A 16,435-nucleotide genomic window follows, 5' to 3' on the forward strand; every position below is an offset into this window, starting at 1 on the left:
TGTGTAAAGGAATTGTTTTTTGTACTTTCAGAGGGGGGGTATTTCACCTCAATTGTCCGGGAGCCCAACTCCTGCGCTTGCCCAAGGGCGGTCCCCGAGTTTCGGTTCTTTTTCCCATAGGAGTGAAAAAGGAGAACCTAACTTTAACTTCCCACCCAACAGCCCCGAAACCGTTGAAAACAAATGTCAATTCAACTTAACTCTCTCGCCAGGAACTCTAGATAGCAATTTGCATGTAAGGGACTGCACCTTCTGAATTTTGGATAAACAGTGAGGTAGTCGCATTGCTAGCAACCTTTACATCTTGAATCCATTCACGTTTCTGAATCCTTTCAGAACTGTCCTGTTGAACCTTAAACCCCTCAAACCTGTTTCCATCAATATTTTAATTCGAAATTTTAAGAAATATTGCATATCTTTGTCCCAAAGGTGCTTTTTCAAAGGACAACTTTTGTTCTCTTTGGGTTGTTGTTTTTTCCTTGAAGACATTTCGCTCCTCATCCAAGAAGCTTCAGTTCTTAATGAATGGTGGAGAGTTGGAAGGATTTATATTCCTTGCAGGAATATACTATAAAATGTATTCCCTAGAGCAGGGGTAGGCAACCTTGGCTCTTTTGTGAATTTCAACTCTCAGAATTCCTGAGCCAGTCATGCTGGCTCAGGAATTCTGGGAGTTGAAGTCCACGAGTCATAAAAGAACCAAGTTGCCTACCCCTGCCCTAGAGCCTAGACAACTTCAGAGAGCTGGCTACAAGAATTTTTTAAATCTGGCAACGTGTTTCAGTTTTTATTTATCCCTTTCCTCCTCATTCTTTGAAATACCTCACATTACTTCTTCACAAGCAAGGCAGTTGTTAAGTGAGTCCTGCCCAACTTTACATTTTTGCCATGGCTGCTAAGGGAATCGCTCCGGTTGTTAAATGAAGCATGGTGTTGCTAGCAAATCTTGCTTCACCCATTGACTTAGTTTGTTGGAAGCTGGCTGGGAGGATTGCAAATGGTGATCATGTGACCCCAGGATGCTGCAACTGTCCTAAATATATCCTACTTGCCAAGTTCCCAAATCCTGATCACGTGATCATGGGAATGCTGTTAAAAATCGGGATTGGTCATAAGTCACTTCTTTCAATGCTATTGTAACTTTGAACTATCACTAAACAAATGGTTGTAAATCAAGAACTACATTCCTTTTAGAATCATGGTATTAATCTTCCACTGGCTAGTGATATTTTGCTTTGCTGAATGTAGCTTTATATCTTTACATTAACGCTTTATTAACACAATACAATGAGTTAGTTTACCATGGTGAGGTCAAGCAAGCGGTGTGCATAAGTCCCTGTTGAGAGTTTATTTATGTGGCTTTAGTTTAGATCACAGGATAGAGAAAATCATTAACCACAGGAAGGATGCCATGTAAATGCAGTCACAAAAATTGATTAGTGATACCGAAGGGAAGCATTTTATGCTTTCTGTGTGGTTGTCATACTCTCTTTCTGTTATTTATCTATCACCATTAAATGTTTCTGATTTAGAAATTCTTTAAAGTCTCTAAGGTAACATTTAGATGAAACATAGGGAAGATAAAAGATATTTCAGACACTTGCTTACCATAGAAACAAAGGAGGGAAATGACTTTTATTAAATAATTAAACATAGTCTTTAAACGCGCTCCCTTACTTCTGCTATTTCCCCAAAATCTTGGGCAAATGCTAAAAAATATTCCTAACCTTGTCTCCTCAAGGGTGGGAAATATTCTCAGGCTTTCCTTCTCAGCCTATTTCAGACCTGTTCTGCTAATACTTCCTACATCCCTCTTCATTATGGGAATATAACTGAGAAATGCCTTACATTGCCATCCTTTGCTTGGAAGTTTCTTTTATTATACAGGAATTTTCCTTTCATAACTAAGGAACATTCCATTTTTCCTTTAAAAATGGAGGTTTTCTAAAAAGTAAGCTTCTAAACTGAAAGTGATTTATGATATTCCAGATATGGTCATGCCCCGAAACAGGCTTGTTTCATCTGAAGCACGCATACAGTACAAATAACTTCCAATTCAGTATATTAACTGCTCCTAGAATGACTGGTTCAGTGTGATCCAAAGAAGAAATGCAAGGTTCCAGAATTCTCCAGTCAATTAAATTCCCAGGAACGAGATGTAGTACATATCTAGTTTTCAGGACACGTTTGTCTTCATTCATGACCCTTCAAAGAAGCACCAAAAAGCACTAGCCAATGTAATTTTACTTTCAGATGTTGTTAAATCTTCTGATTGTACAAAATATTAAATGCTGTAGCATGTTCCATCCATTCCTGCTTCACACACCTATTAATACGGTTTAGATGCCTTGTAACCTCAAAATAACTTTCCCCAGTTTTAAGAGTTCAAAAATTTAGTGGATAGAAAAACTAAAGACAATGTTAGATACACAAAGCAGAATCCACAAAGGATTTCCTAGCTTGGAAGCAGATGAAATGTTATGTTGCCAAAATAATAAATTAGTGAGCACTAGATTGAGTCAATGATCCTTCCCTTAATGTGTGCTGCTTTTTAAGCCTAGTCCTCTGAACAAAATCACTCTTTCTCCTCCCTTTTTGTCTTGCAAATGCCAAGATTTTAAGAGCTTGTATGCAAGCCTAAAGTACAAAAGAATGAAAGACAGAAGTGATAAATTCGCGGACTGTGTCTTCTCTCTCAAATGGAATCAATGACTTGTCCTTTCTTAACCTTGTGAGCACTAAATGCATTGAATGTTACTTACCTCTGTATCCCACCAGCTACCATAACAAAAAATTAGGAATATGAACTTAGAAGTTACCAAGTTGGGGAACACTGGAAAAATAAATATCTCTTTCCTGGATTCGTTAGAGATTAAGATTTACTAAATATCATTATCATTACTTAATTTCCAGATGAACCATTTATTCAGAAAGTCCTCATTCTCTTTCTAAATGTAAAGTGTTAATGCAGACGCCTCATCACAAAAAGAGTTGTATTACATCAAATATTTATTCTCTCAATAAGACAATGGTATTTGTCCTGCCAGCAAGAAGCCACTAATGTGACTGCAGAATAAGCAGGATACAAACCATCTGCAATGCCACATATGCAAACAATCTTGTCTGCCCACCTCTATGATGGTGTACAAACTAAGACATTTCACCGACTAAAAAATAGCATTGCAAAATATTTACAGAAGCCACCCAAACACAAAAGCCTGATGATCAGGTTTATATGTAAGAGATTAGAACCAGAATTTATCTTGGTAAACTATGTATTTCTTCCGATCACTAAAAATACTCAAGACAATATACTTCTCATACAGCACAGATATAACCAAGTCTTTTTTAAGAACTGATAATATGACAGTGCTTTTTCTTACATTTTCTATTATGATTTCTCCCCCCCCTCCCAGTATAACGATAGATTGAGATGGAGGATACTTTGTTGTCACAAAAGATGTTTTTCAACTGGATGCCACTATAACATGGAACCCCATTCCCCTATCTCATCATAGAAGACAGAAATCTTAACTGATTGTCACAGAAGCCCCTCCATCTCCTTCATGAAAGCTTCATAAACATCATCCTTGGTCTGCACAGAAACGGGGGCAGATGAGCCAACTTTAGGAATTGTTTTGGTTATCTGAACAGAAGGCTCATCATCAGGTTTTCTCAAGACAGAGGCAGCTGTTCCCTTATTCTCTCGCCGAACTCGAAGAGCTGTAGGCACAAACCGGGTGATCTCAGCCTTGGGGTTTGTAATTTGTGGCTTGGCACTAATCGTTGCTGTGGCTTTCTTCTCAATGGTGGCTGCACTAGTATCATCCGTCTTGGGGCGCTGAATCAAGCTGGGGGGAGCGCTCAATACACCTGGATTTGGAATGGGAGCAGGTGGGAATAACCCAGGTGGAGGAACCAAAGGAGGGCGTAACATGCCTGGACGAGGAGGTGGAATACCTGCAGAAACATAAATTGTTATTCTTCTGATCTTTGTGAAGAACAAAAACTTGAATTTCAAATTATATACAATGTTTCAGTTAAGAGTCTCAAGAATTTTCCTAAGCATAAATTCATTGTATTAGTTTCCTTATATGTACAATATCTGTATGAAAATTCAAGACATTTATCAAGAAAGACTGACTAATCCTGAAGTCACATATCCTAATGAATTTCACTTCCACCTACACAATCCATGTTTGACAATGTTTACAACAACAGATTTACAGGCCAGCAGTTGAATTCCTAAGTATAAACATTCCTATCACTGCGACTACTAACACTGCGGTACACAAAGTTCAAAAATTAAAATTTATTTTCTTCAATCACAAGCTCTTGCAACATTTCCTAGAATCCCAACTGAGAATGTTTTATGAGATCTCTGTTCTACTACAAATTACTGGAGAAACCAAAACATCCCACTTCTTAATTATAACATTACCTGGAGGAGCTGGAGGTGGCAGACGAGGTGGGGGCCCCCTAGGAGGGGGGCCGGGAGGCAAACCAGGAGGGGGGCCAGGAGGAGGACCAGGTGGCCGACCAGGTGGAGGACCAGGCGGTAAGAGCCGTGGCAAAGGTCCACGCAGTCCAGGCAATCCAGGTGGTCTTAGGAAAGGAGGAGCACCTAAAAGTATCATACAAATACATGTTAGTTGACTATTTCTCTAAAAAGGGTAATTCTTCAGTATCATCTTAATTGATATGGTTTAAATTGAAAAATGATGTTTCAAGAATGTGTTGTTTACGAAGCACTCCAATTCATTCCATGAAAAGGGTGACTAAGCAATTAAAACAAATTATTTTCTTTCTGAATCAAGCTTTCCCATATGTACAGATAACTATGTATAGTAATATGTATATATATATATATATATATATNGGGGGGGATTTGTGACAAATTCTGCTGAGATAACTGAAATTCAGTCTTGTGTAAAATATAGCAATATTTTTATTAATCATATAAAACTACATCAGTGCCCCTACAAATAGCTAGTTCAATAATAAAACTGCCTATTCAAATACCCACCTGGAGGGGGCCCAGGAGGAAGGCCAGTAGGAGGCCCTGGTGGTCTCAGAGGTGGTGCAGGAGGGGGTCCAAGAGGGGGTGGCCCAGGCATGGGCGGTGCTTGAATCTGAGATGGAGGAACAGGCTGAGGTGGAGGTTGCTGCTGGGGGGGATTGGTATGAGAAGGCGTTGAGGATCCTATCTCTGAGTGCGACTCTTCTGTAACTTGCTGCTGCTGAGAATCCTCTGCATCAGAGTCATCTTCATCGTCATCATCTTCGTCTTCAGAATATTCTTCTATCTCTTTGCCACCTTCAGGAATTTCCTGACCTATAAGCAATTATTTGTAGTAATTATACAAAGGAATTATCGAGTCTGTCATTTACACCTCTCTGTCTGGTTTGGAACTGCAACAAACAAGACAGACACAGACTTCAACAGGTAGTTAGAACTGCAGAAAAAAAAAACCAATTGCTACCAGCCTTCCTTCCATTGAGGACTTGTATACTGCACGAGCCAGAAAGAGGGCTGTGAAAATATCTATAGACCTCTCATATCCTGGACATAAACTGTTTCAACTTCTTCCCTCAAGACGATGCTATAGGGCAGGGGTCCTCAACCTTGGCCACTTTAAGACTTGTGGACTTCAACTCCCAGAATTCCTCAGCCAGCTTTGCTGGCTGAGGAATTCTGGGAGTTGAAGTCCACAAGTCTTAAAGTGGCCAAGGTTGAGGACCCCTGCTATAGGGCATGGCACACAGGGACCGTCCCCCCCCCTCATGCCATTACTCTGCTAAACAACTAATTCCCACAATACTGTCAAACCTAGTAAGACTGTATTACTGTTATGCTTCTCATCTTTCCTATTACCTATCCTTATCTGCTTATGACTATAACTTTGTTGCTTGTATCTTATGATTTATATTGTTTTATTTAATATCCTACTATGATTTATGCTGTTTGCTTAGCTAGTATCCTATGACTATCACTAAGTGTTACATCTTATACGATTTATGATGAAGTGTTGTATTTTATGAGTTATGATGAATGTATTTTTGTTTATGGTCATGATTTATCACTATTACTTGTGTTGTACACTGAGAGCCTATGCACCCAAGACAAATTCCTTGTGTGTCCAACCACACTTGGCCAATAAAGAATTCTAATATTCCTTTATGTATTTTCTTAATATTATAGAAAGATTTAAAAAACAATCATATTTTCAATGATTATGATAAAAATATTGCACTCCAGACATATAAATTATCTTTGCTCTGCAAATAGCAGACAAGGCAAATGTTAAGCAATTTCAAGGTTATTGGGCATGGAAGTGTAGGAATGCATTATTTTATTTCCCTTCCTACCATGATCTGGATAACTAAAAGTGTATTCTAACATGATTCCAGTAAGAGCATGTGCTACCATAAATCAACTAAACTTCCAATCACAGGACTGGAAGTCAGTTACAATTGGAACAAATTTCCATTACAAATTGAATTATGTTTATCCACAGTTGAGTATTTATTTGTAGGCCCTCACTGGGATGATACTGTATGCTCTTTCATAGTTTCCAGGTTATAAAATTTAATTCTTTTGGATTTACACTTGGCTCCATTCTCAATGTCTTTAAAAGTTCATTCAAGATACAGTTTTTCATTTGGCTTTTGTTAATTAATTTGTGCTTTTGTTTTAATTTCTGTTTTAGTTGGTATTTTAATTATTGCCTTGACTAAAATCACAGCAATTAAATCAAATAAATAAAAGAAATTGTAAATGAGCTATAAGCTATAAACTTGAGATGAACATAAACCCACCACTTTTGATCTCTGTGCTATGCTTCTAGAACAGACATGTCAAACACAAGACCCGCGGGCCGGATGTGGCCCGCAAAGTGGTTTCATGTGGCCCGCGAAGCCATCCTGGAAACAGCGAGGGAACGGCCCCTGCTTCCTTGGGCCTGGACCAGGCCGGCCAGGAGTCAATGTACAATTTTGTGGTGGCCACCTATGCTGAAACGCATTCAGTCTTAGCTCCACAAGGCCGTCTGGAAACAGCGAGGAACCAGCCCCTGCCACGTCGACCCCACCCCCTGGGTGCATGCTGGGGAGGTGTCACCCTTTGTGAGGAATGAAGAAATGCACCATCGCTTGGAAGTGGCCAGCAAATGGCCCTCGCCTACTTCACATATCCGGCTTGATAGGCTCTGGGGGAGGGGTTTTGGCGGGCAGCGGGGCGCTCTCCTCACAGCGCCAAGAGGCTGAGCCGGGTGGCGCGAATCTGATGAGAAGTGCAATGCTACCTAGCCCCCAGCCTGCCCAATTTCAGCAGGCAGAAAGGTGCAAAGCTGGTGAGCTTTGCACCGCCTGGCTCGACAACTCAGCGTTGTGAGGAGAGCGCCCCGCTTCCTGCTGAAACTGGGCAGGCTGGGGGCTGGGCAGCGTCGCAATTCTTTTTGGATTTGCGTCGCCCGTTTCAGCCTCTTGGCGCTGTGAGGAAAGCGCCCCACTGCCTGCCGAAACCGGGCAGGCTGGGGGCTGGCCAGCATTGCGCAGGTAACATTGACTCTCACGCTGCTCATGGCATCCCCTCCCTCAGAGCCCATCAAGCCAGATATGTGAAGTAGGTGAGGGCCATGTGCTGGCCACTTCCAGGCGATGGTGCATTTCTTCATTCCTCATGAAGGGTGATACCTCCCCAGCTGCGTTTCTTGCCTGTTTTTCTCCCACCCTCATCTCAAATATTTCCCACCACTCTGTACTTAGGAAGAAGAAGAGAAGGAGAGGGAGGGTCTGAGGGAAGTCCTGCCTTAGTCCTGCCCTGCTGCCCTTTCACCATCCCCTTGCCCTCTCCTCCTGGCCTATCCTGGGGGTCTCCCATCCTATTGCTAGGGAGGCTTTGGATACAAAGCCGGGTCTCCTCCCATGGAGAGGGAATGGGCCTCCCTCTGACTTTGCCCTTGTACCCATCATGAGCAACCTGGGTAAGGAGAGCAAGTACAGCAGCAGCAGAAGGAGGAGGTAAGTGCAGCTGGGCGCCCCCCTGGGGAAGTGGGGCTGGGCTTGGTGCCGCGGGTGCTCGAGGGCTAGGCTGGGCATTTGACCTCTGCTGCCCAGGGCTCCCCCCGCCCATCATCCAGCCCGCCCGCCATGGCCTGATTGGAACAGTGAGGCTCCTCCAGTGGACCATGCCTTGGCACTTGCCCTGGTCCCACCCCCTTCTGCCAGAGAACCTCAGATCTGTCCCACTCCTGCCCAGGCCCCCACAGGCACCCTTGACGTGAATGCCCATCCAGTAGGCCCCACCCCCTCCATCCACGCCCACCCAATAGGCCACACCCACCCTGGCCACACCCACCTGCCCCCCCTGAGGGCAACCGCAATGCTGATGCGGCCCTCAATGAAATTGAGTTTGACACCCCTGTTCTAGATTTAATAATCTGAAGGACAACAACTGCAAGCAAGTTAGCATCTGAAATTATTTTTTTCATCACAATTGGTTTGTGTCAATGCCCCACATTCTTTCTCTACTATTTTGGGTTCTTAATATAAATCCTTGCTTAAAAGTTATCTTGGGTGTTATTTCTTTAAACAAGTTTCCCTAGCTTGTAACTAAAAAAATAAAAAGAGCATGGGACAGAGGGAAGATTTTTTTAAAAATTATTTACCAGCCATCCGCAACATCATTGCTTGAAGTGGTGTGAGTTCCTTCAAGTTCTTCTTCTTTTTTCTTGATTTTCCAGGAATGTCAGCAAAACGTACACTATGACCTGCAAAGGTATGTGATGAAATATGAAGATTTTTTTCATTAGCAATCACTGCTTCTAGCAGGTTTACTAATATTTAATTTCTCCAAAATTATCTATTCAGTTTTCAGTTCAAGAATAGAATAATTGCTTCCCAAGCCTATAAACATGCGTTAAGTGCAATATTTACTAATTTTTCTATTAGTTAATTCCAATCCAAACAATTTTAAGCTTACCAGACTTCTTATCTTCACCACCTTCCCTTTCAGCATTGTCATCATGATGCATGAATTCTTCCCCTTCACTGTCAGCATCACTTCTTTCACTATCACTGTCATCGGTACTATCATCATGCTTGTCCTGATCCATATCCTCAGGGTATCCCTCATCTTCACTTGTACTGGAAGCATCTTCATCATGGCCTCTTCGACCTGTAAAATGTAAGATATGTTTTATCAGAGGCAGGTCAAGGGGAGAGAAAGAGATTCTTTTCTATCACATTTGCTTTTAAAATTAAAACATTTTTTTCTAGTTCCAGCTCTTAAGCATACAAGGTAAAGAAACAAAATAGATGACTTAAAATAAAGACAAAATAGTGACTTACGACCTGTCCTCAACATCACAACATTGCACCATCCTTGCAGTCACATGATCATGATTTGGGCACTATGCAACCGACTCTTACTTATGACTGGTTGCAGCGTCCTGCAGTCACAATTGCAATTTGTGACCTTCCTACCCAGCTTCCAACATGCAGCCAATGGAGAAAACTGGATTCACTTAACAACCACAGTCAAAAGTTTTGTAAATCTGGGTGTGGACACCTCATGACTTGCTTAACGACTATGCCACTTAGCAAGCAAAATTCTAATCCAAATTGTGGTCATAAGTCAAGGACAACCTGTACTAATACTCTGAAGAGGGAAAGCCATTTACCTGTCTCTGGACTATAAGACATGTCTTCATCTCTTCTCCGAGGAGGCATTTCAACAGTGAATCCTACTTTACGCCCATACATCTGCAAAACCTGAGGTGGTGGTGGTCCTGGTGGAGGTCCAGGGGGCTTCCTACCAGGAGGTAGACGGGGTACACCATGCCCAGGAGGTGGAAGTACAGTAACAGGCCGGACAGGAGGTCTAGAAATATGAATCAGATAAGTACAATATTAGGAACTTTTGAAATCTGAAACTTTTCCTACTTTTTTCTGACAAGGCAGTCTGAAACCTTATCAAAAGTATGAGTATCCTTCGCCTTAAACAGATATAAGATCAGAAAGATCAGTTTTCAAGATATCTAAAGATATCAAGATATCTGATTGCCTAATCCACAGGTCGGCAACCTGCGGCTCCGGAGCCACATGCGGTTCCTTGAGCCTTCCCCAGTGGCTCCCAGCCTCCTCTGCCATTTGCAGAGAGAGACAGAGACAGAGACAGAGAGAGGCACTTGCACTTTCCTTCTCTCTCTCTCTCTCTCTCTCTCTCTCTCTCCCTCTCTCTCTCTCTCTGTGTGTGTGTGTGTGTGTGTGTGTGTGTGTGTGTGTGTGTGTGTAAAAAAGAGTGGACTCACGGTGTTCTCCGGCAAACTGCAAAGCTTATTTGGGCAGGGCTCATCCCTTTGCTGCGTCTCTGCAGGAAGCAGGAAGGGCAGGAGAGAACTAGCTAGCCCAGCTATGCTGACTCAGGAATTCTGGGAGTTGAAGTCCATGAGTCATAAAAGAGCTGAGGTTGCCTACCCCTGAGCTTGTTGGAGAACAGCTTGAAGCCAGCTTGCCAGGTGAGCAGAAGATCAGAGAGAGGGAGGGGGGGGAGAGAGAAAGAGAGAGAGAGAGAGAGAAAGAGAGGGGAGAGGAAAGAGAGAGAGAGAGAGAGGAAAGAGAGAAAGAAAAAGAGAAAGAGGGAGAGAGAGGGAGGGAGGGAAAGAGACAGAGAGAGACCCTTTTGACATCTAAAATGAAGATAACACTGCATATATCCTTTTTACCTTTATTATAGGTGTGTATATATATATATATATATGTATATGTGTGTGTGTATATACACACACACACACACACACACACAAACACACACATAATAAAGGTAAAAAAGGATATATGCAGTGTTATCTTCATTTTAGATATCAAAAGGGTTTTGCGGCTCCCAGTGTTTTGTTTTCGGTGGGAAACGGGTCCAAATGGCTCTTTGAGTGTTTTGGGTTGCCTACCCCTGGCCTAATCTAAATGAAAAATGACAAAACAATTAGTGTTTAATTACCGAAAAAGACCAGCATTATTAATTAAAGCAGAAAATTAAAACTAATCAGATTTACCCAAATCTGGAAAAAAAATCAAGGGACAATTAGCTATTTTTGATAGCTCTATCAAAAGAAGAGAGGAAAAAGGAATTGCAGAAGCTTATTCTTTGGAACATAATGCCAAATAATGATCTAATATAATGTTCAAACAAAGCCTGTGAGTTGTGATGGGTTTGCCATAATTATGCCTTTAGTTCCTAGTCTTATAATCTGTTAATGTGTTTCATAATATGCATTTTCATATTTTAAACAACAGACTATGTTCAAAAGTTTTGTTTCTTGGTTTGAATTCACCAGAACAGATTGAAGCAGCAGTAACAGCAAGTTATTTATAAAACCTTATTATTAATAATACCAAAAATGTGGAACATTTTTGCAAATATTATCAAAGAATCATGAAAAGTGAAGGCTAGGCCAAGTGATGCTGATGATCCAAAATCATCAATTGGGCTTCCTGGTTGAGTGAGGATTGAAACCTGAATCTCTCTGTCCCTAATCTAACTCTTTCTTGAAAAGAAAGTTAACTTCTGCCTTAATGTGTACTTTGAATTCCTTAATCGAACATCATGATTACATATGATGATAAAGCAAAGAAAATGGCAAAGGTCGCAATTATGTTTAGAATGAAACAAATGGCAATTACAAAATAACAACATGGGATTCTAATCATTTTGCCAACTCCATTCACAAGTTCAGTTCTCTGCAATGTAATTTCTTTCTTACCCGTAGGCTGAGGTCTTTTTGAGAATAGAAGGAGGCTGGGCTCCAGGCAAAGGGATATCTTGAATGAGGATGTTGGAAGGAGCATGAGGCATGTCAGGCAGGGGGATGCTCTCCACCTCGACATGCTGAGCATTCTGGAAAAAAATTAAGTTTCCTTAAATTAAGTTGCATATTTCTATTAATTTTGAAGGAATTATATCCTGAAAATGATTTACAATAAATACTTCTTTTAAAAAAATAGCTGTTAAAATATAAAACCAGGACGATTTAAAAAAAAACTTTCTAGTTATAACATGCAATCTTGTTTTTTAGAAAAAGAAAAACTAATGGAAACGTAGTACTATGTTCAACTATGTCCAACTCTGTTCAATAACTGATTTATAAAATAGTATCACCAAAGCTAAAATATAGGAAAACATATTTATATGCTGCTTTCCAGCAAAAAAAAGGCAGATAAAGTGGTAAAGAATAACAAAGAAATACAGAAATAATAGTACCAAACTGAAGTTATATATAGTATTTTAGTCTGGTAGTTAAGATGAATAGAAACTAATCAAGGAGAGAAGCAACCTAGAACTAAGGAGAAACTTCCTGACAGTTAGAACAATTAACCAGTGGAACAACCTGCCTCCAGAAGCGGTGAATGCTCCAACACTGGAAGTTTTTAAGAAGAGACTGGACAGCCATTTGTCCGAAATGGTATAGGGTTTCCTGCCTGAGCAGGGGGTTGGACTAGATGATCTCCAAGGTCCCTTCCAACTTTTTATTATTACTATTATTACTATTGCTAGTATTAGTATTAGTATTTGTATTTGTATTGGATTGACTGGCATCCTCTCCTCGTAGAACTACCTTCTAAAGATTTGATAATCTATCTGTATTGATTGGCACTGCCTAATTGACTTTTTTCTATAATAGTTTTTTATTAAAATTAAAAGTACAACAATAAAAAACTAATATAAATTAAGGAAAATATAAAAAAGAAGATGTAAAATGTGTACCGAGAAAAAGAAAAAATGAGGGTGGAGTGGAAAAAGGAAAAAAATATATAGAAAAGGAAAAAAAAAACCAGAAGAAAAAATATAGAAATGATTTCCCTTTCATCAAGACAAGACTTACAGACTGCCGCTTTCTAACCTGGCGCCTTAACTACTAGACCAAAATGGCTCTCTATTTTATTATTTCTTTAGCTTTATTATTTATGTGTTGTTTTTAAATTTAAAAATATCAAAACTAAATATTATTTAATTTTTAACTATTAAAACCTCAGCTGGTTTCATTTCATATCACTCTTGTATCTTGCCAATTTTAAATCCATATTCAAAACAGTCTGATTTTCAGTTACATCCTGTCTCTTAAGCCCTTTTTTTGTATCAGTGTAAGCAGACAGTTCTGGGAACATTATTGTCAAACATCCTTGAATTCTTCCAGAGTTAAAATACTTTTCTCCATTCTGTACTACCGTGTTTTCACGAAATAAGACCTAGCCCAAAAATAAGCCTATGATTGATTTTTGGGGTGGGCCTAATATAAGCCCTACCTGGAAAATAAGCCCTAGTTTTGGGGCGAGGTGCATGCCTAAAAGTTAAGCTAGGGCGGGGGTGTGGAGCTGCCTCACGCACCCCGCACCCACTTACTGTTGCAGCCAGGCCTCCCATGAATCGACATCTGCCTCGCCAGCCCACTTCTTCTGCAGAGCCCCCTGGCCTGTATTTTGCCATCAGAGGCCTTCCAGAAAGGCCTCTGCAGCCAAGAACCAAGCTATGGTTCAATCTGTAGCTCAGTCCTTGGCTGCAGAGGCCTTTCCAGAAGGCCTCTGACAGTGAAATGCAGACCGGGGGGTGCCACGCGCATCAATCCGGAGATCCATTCTCAGCTGCAGAGGCATTTCCTTCGGCCGCAGAAGAAGTGGACCGGCTGGGCAGGGCTGTCGGTGGCATGAAGTGAGACCATGAAGTGAGACCGTGGAAAAGACACACACACCAAAAATAAGACCTGGTGCCTCTTTTGGAGGCAAAAAAATAATAAGAAGAAGACCGGGTCTTATTTTCAGGGAAACATAGTAGTAGTTCTTCTCCTTTAATTATAATTTTTAATTCGTTCTGGTTTAATAGCCAGTATTCAAGGTCTCCTCTTATAGCAATAGCCTCTGAGGTCCAGAACGCAGGCCATGTGTGGTGCCTACGTACTTCCAGAGGTCTGTTCTGGAGCAGAGAAAGAAACAGAGGCTGGAGAGGAGACAGATCTTCACAAGATAAGTGACCTGGCATGGCAGGACTGGGTGGGGTAACAATTGTGGGGACCTCAGGGTAAAGAATATGAGGTATCTCACTGGGGGAGGGGGCTTGGGTGGTCTGAAGCAGGTGGCCTGTTCCATCACTAGGCTCCCCATGTCCTTCCCTACCCTGAGATGCCTCATGTTCACTTAACGAGCTGCGCATTCACCTATGCATTCGATTAGCAAAAGTATGGGCGAAAGCTGGGAGTGAATTGCGTTCAAGGTATGAGATTCACTCCTACGAATCCTTGAGTTACGAATGGAACTCATTACATTCATAACTCAAGGACTACCTGTATACGGCTTCACAGTGCTTTACAGCCCTCTGTAAGTGATTTACAGAGTCAGCATATTGCCCCCAACAACCTGGCTCCTCATTTTACTGACCTCAGAAGGATGGAAGGCTGAGTCAACCTTGAGCCAGTGAGAATCAAACTGCTGGCAGTCAGCAGAATTAGCCTGCAATACTGCATTCTAACCACAGTGCCACCAGGGCTCTTTTCTCTGATCCAGAATTTTTTCCCCAGGAAGTAGAAGAGGTTTCTTACAATTATATTCAAAAACTTCTTTTATTTTAATAGGAATTTAAATAAAATATAAGAAATATTCTTATAATTATTTCAACATCTTATTTCCAGTCAACTTGGCCCCTTAGTCTCTTTAAAAGCTTTCCAAAATCAATACTTTAATCATCCTTTTACTGCTTATTTCCAAATTAAAAAATGTTTTAAGTTTTAAACTTACATAAAAATTCTTTTATTTCAGGTTGAAGGATAATCATCCAATGTAATAAAATTTGTCCTTCTGAAGGTTCTTAATATTCAAAAAGCAATTTACAAGCCATTTTCCATAAATTGATTAAATAGGGAAGTGATCCAACCCAGCATCCTTTGGAAAGTTCCAAACTGCGTCTTGGGCAAAGCTGACTCTCCCAACTCTCAGAGCGCTAAAATCCACTAGAGATGGGGGAGTATTTGTGCGGAGCATTCTGGGTGGTCCCCTCTCCTTAATTTGGAAAAGAGTTTGGTGAGCCAATTCATTCACCGGCTACACTTTCCACTGAAGTCATCAGTGGAAAGTGTAGCATCAGGTATGCTAACAGCAAAGTCACTATTGCTTCCTTGGAAGTGCTTCCCACCACTGCATCCCAGAAGTGCTTGACACTGCTTGATTGACCTTAAGTTCCATGTCATATTCTTTTTTAATTATGTCATTCTGACATAAGACAGTTTAATATTTTAAAAATGTTCAGGTGCTTTAACAGAAAGATATAAAATAACAATTGTAATAAATAAACATTATTATTTCAACTTCAAGAATTTATATTCATTGTGGTATCCCACTTCAGTGTCTACATTCTTTTGTCTCCATTCTTAATGGTCATTTGAAGAACAAGTTAACTTCAAGAATTGCTGTGTTCATTTTTTTCTCCCTTACCTTATGTTTATTCGATTATCAATACAAACAAAACAATCTTAACTGTTTAAAATAGCAAATGTTCCTTATGCAACTACATCATCATAAAAATATTTTCAGAATCACTATATAAATCAGGACTGACAACAATGTTTGCAAATATCATGTCTCACATGATCCCTTTCTGCAAGGAACCCTAAAACAATTCTACTTAAAAAAAAAAGGCCAAATTCTTACAAGACTACCTTATCGCAAAAGATTTGGGGGGAGAATGCCAAAATCTTTGTCTCTCTCTGGAGTTTTTGGCCAATATTTCTTATATATTGGTATCCACACCAGACAGTACTTGAAATATATCAGAGACCACCAGTCCTTTGTGCAGCATTACTGATTTTTGAACCACAGGCCTGGATTTAAAACATAAGTATTTAATAATGACAAGCAACCAATTGTACAATGTTCGGTTTCCCTGAGGACCAATTTGTACAAAGAAGTAACAGTGTGAAATTCTGTAACAGAAGTTTACAGAAGGAATATATGGTAAAATATTGAGCTCAGTTATTTCAGCTCTGCAAATGAAATCAGAAGAACGATTTTTGAAATACTGTTTCTGCTGTGACCCCTAATTACTAAACTCTGAGATGTTCTAGTGCAGGGGTCGGCAACCTTAAACACTTAAAGAGCCACATGGACCCGTTTCCCAGATAAAAGAAAACACTGGAAGCCACAAAACCTCTGTGCGTGCGAGGGGGGGGGCAGAGCTTGATTAAATAGTTTAATTAAAAAGAAATAGAGGCTGCTGTGCATGACTTCTCTCTCTCTCCCTCCCTCCCTCTCTTGTCTCCCTCCCTCTCTCCCCCCCCTCTCTCCCTCTCTCCGATCTTCTGCTCACCTGGCAAGCTGGCTTCACGTTGTTCTCCGACAAGCTGACACACATTCTTATTGGGCTGGCTCTCTCCAGCCCTTGGTCTGCCAGTCC

At 40.7% G+C, this 16,435-nt stretch overlaps 2 protein-coding genes across 2 annotated transcripts in view; one reads left to right on the plus strand and one right to left on the minus strand.

Moving 5' to 3' along the window:
• LOC107286142 (histone H3-like) overlaps positions 1–357 on the plus strand; it is an 866-nt gene extending 509 nt beyond the window's left edge. The window contains exon 2 of the mRNA XM_015814442.1: positions 337–357. Coding sequence (XP_015669928.1) covers positions 337–357 — 21 coding nt within the window. The remainder of the gene's footprint in view (positions 1–336) is intronic.
• Positions 358–2,991: 2,634 nt separating this feature from the next.
• WBP11 (WW domain binding protein 11) overlaps positions 2,992–16,435 on the minus strand; it is a 22,202-nt gene continuing 8,758 nt past the window's right edge. The window contains exons 6-12 of the mRNA XM_015814431.1: positions 11,763–11,896; positions 9,684–9,883; positions 8,984–9,178; positions 8,670–8,771; positions 5,027–5,335; positions 4,442–4,624; positions 2,992–3,960 (exon numbers count right to left, since the gene is read on the minus strand). Coding sequence (XP_015669917.1) covers positions 3,542–3,960; positions 4,442–4,624; positions 5,027–5,335; positions 8,670–8,771; positions 8,984–9,178; positions 9,684–9,883; positions 11,763–11,896 — 1,542 coding nt within the window. The 3' untranslated portion in view covers positions 2,992–3,541. The remainder of the gene's footprint in view (positions 3,961–4,441; positions 4,625–5,026; positions 5,336–8,669; positions 8,772–8,983; positions 9,179–9,683; positions 9,884–11,762; positions 11,897–16,435) is intronic.

Source organism: Protobothrops mucrosquamatus, unplaced genomic scaffold (genome assembly GCF_001527695.2).
Source record: "Protobothrops mucrosquamatus isolate PMUCROS unplaced genomic scaffold, P.Mucros_1.0 scaffold251, whole genome shotgun sequence".
Lineage (NCBI taxonomy): Eukaryota > Metazoa > Chordata > Lepidosauria > Squamata > Viperidae > Protobothrops > Protobothrops mucrosquamatus.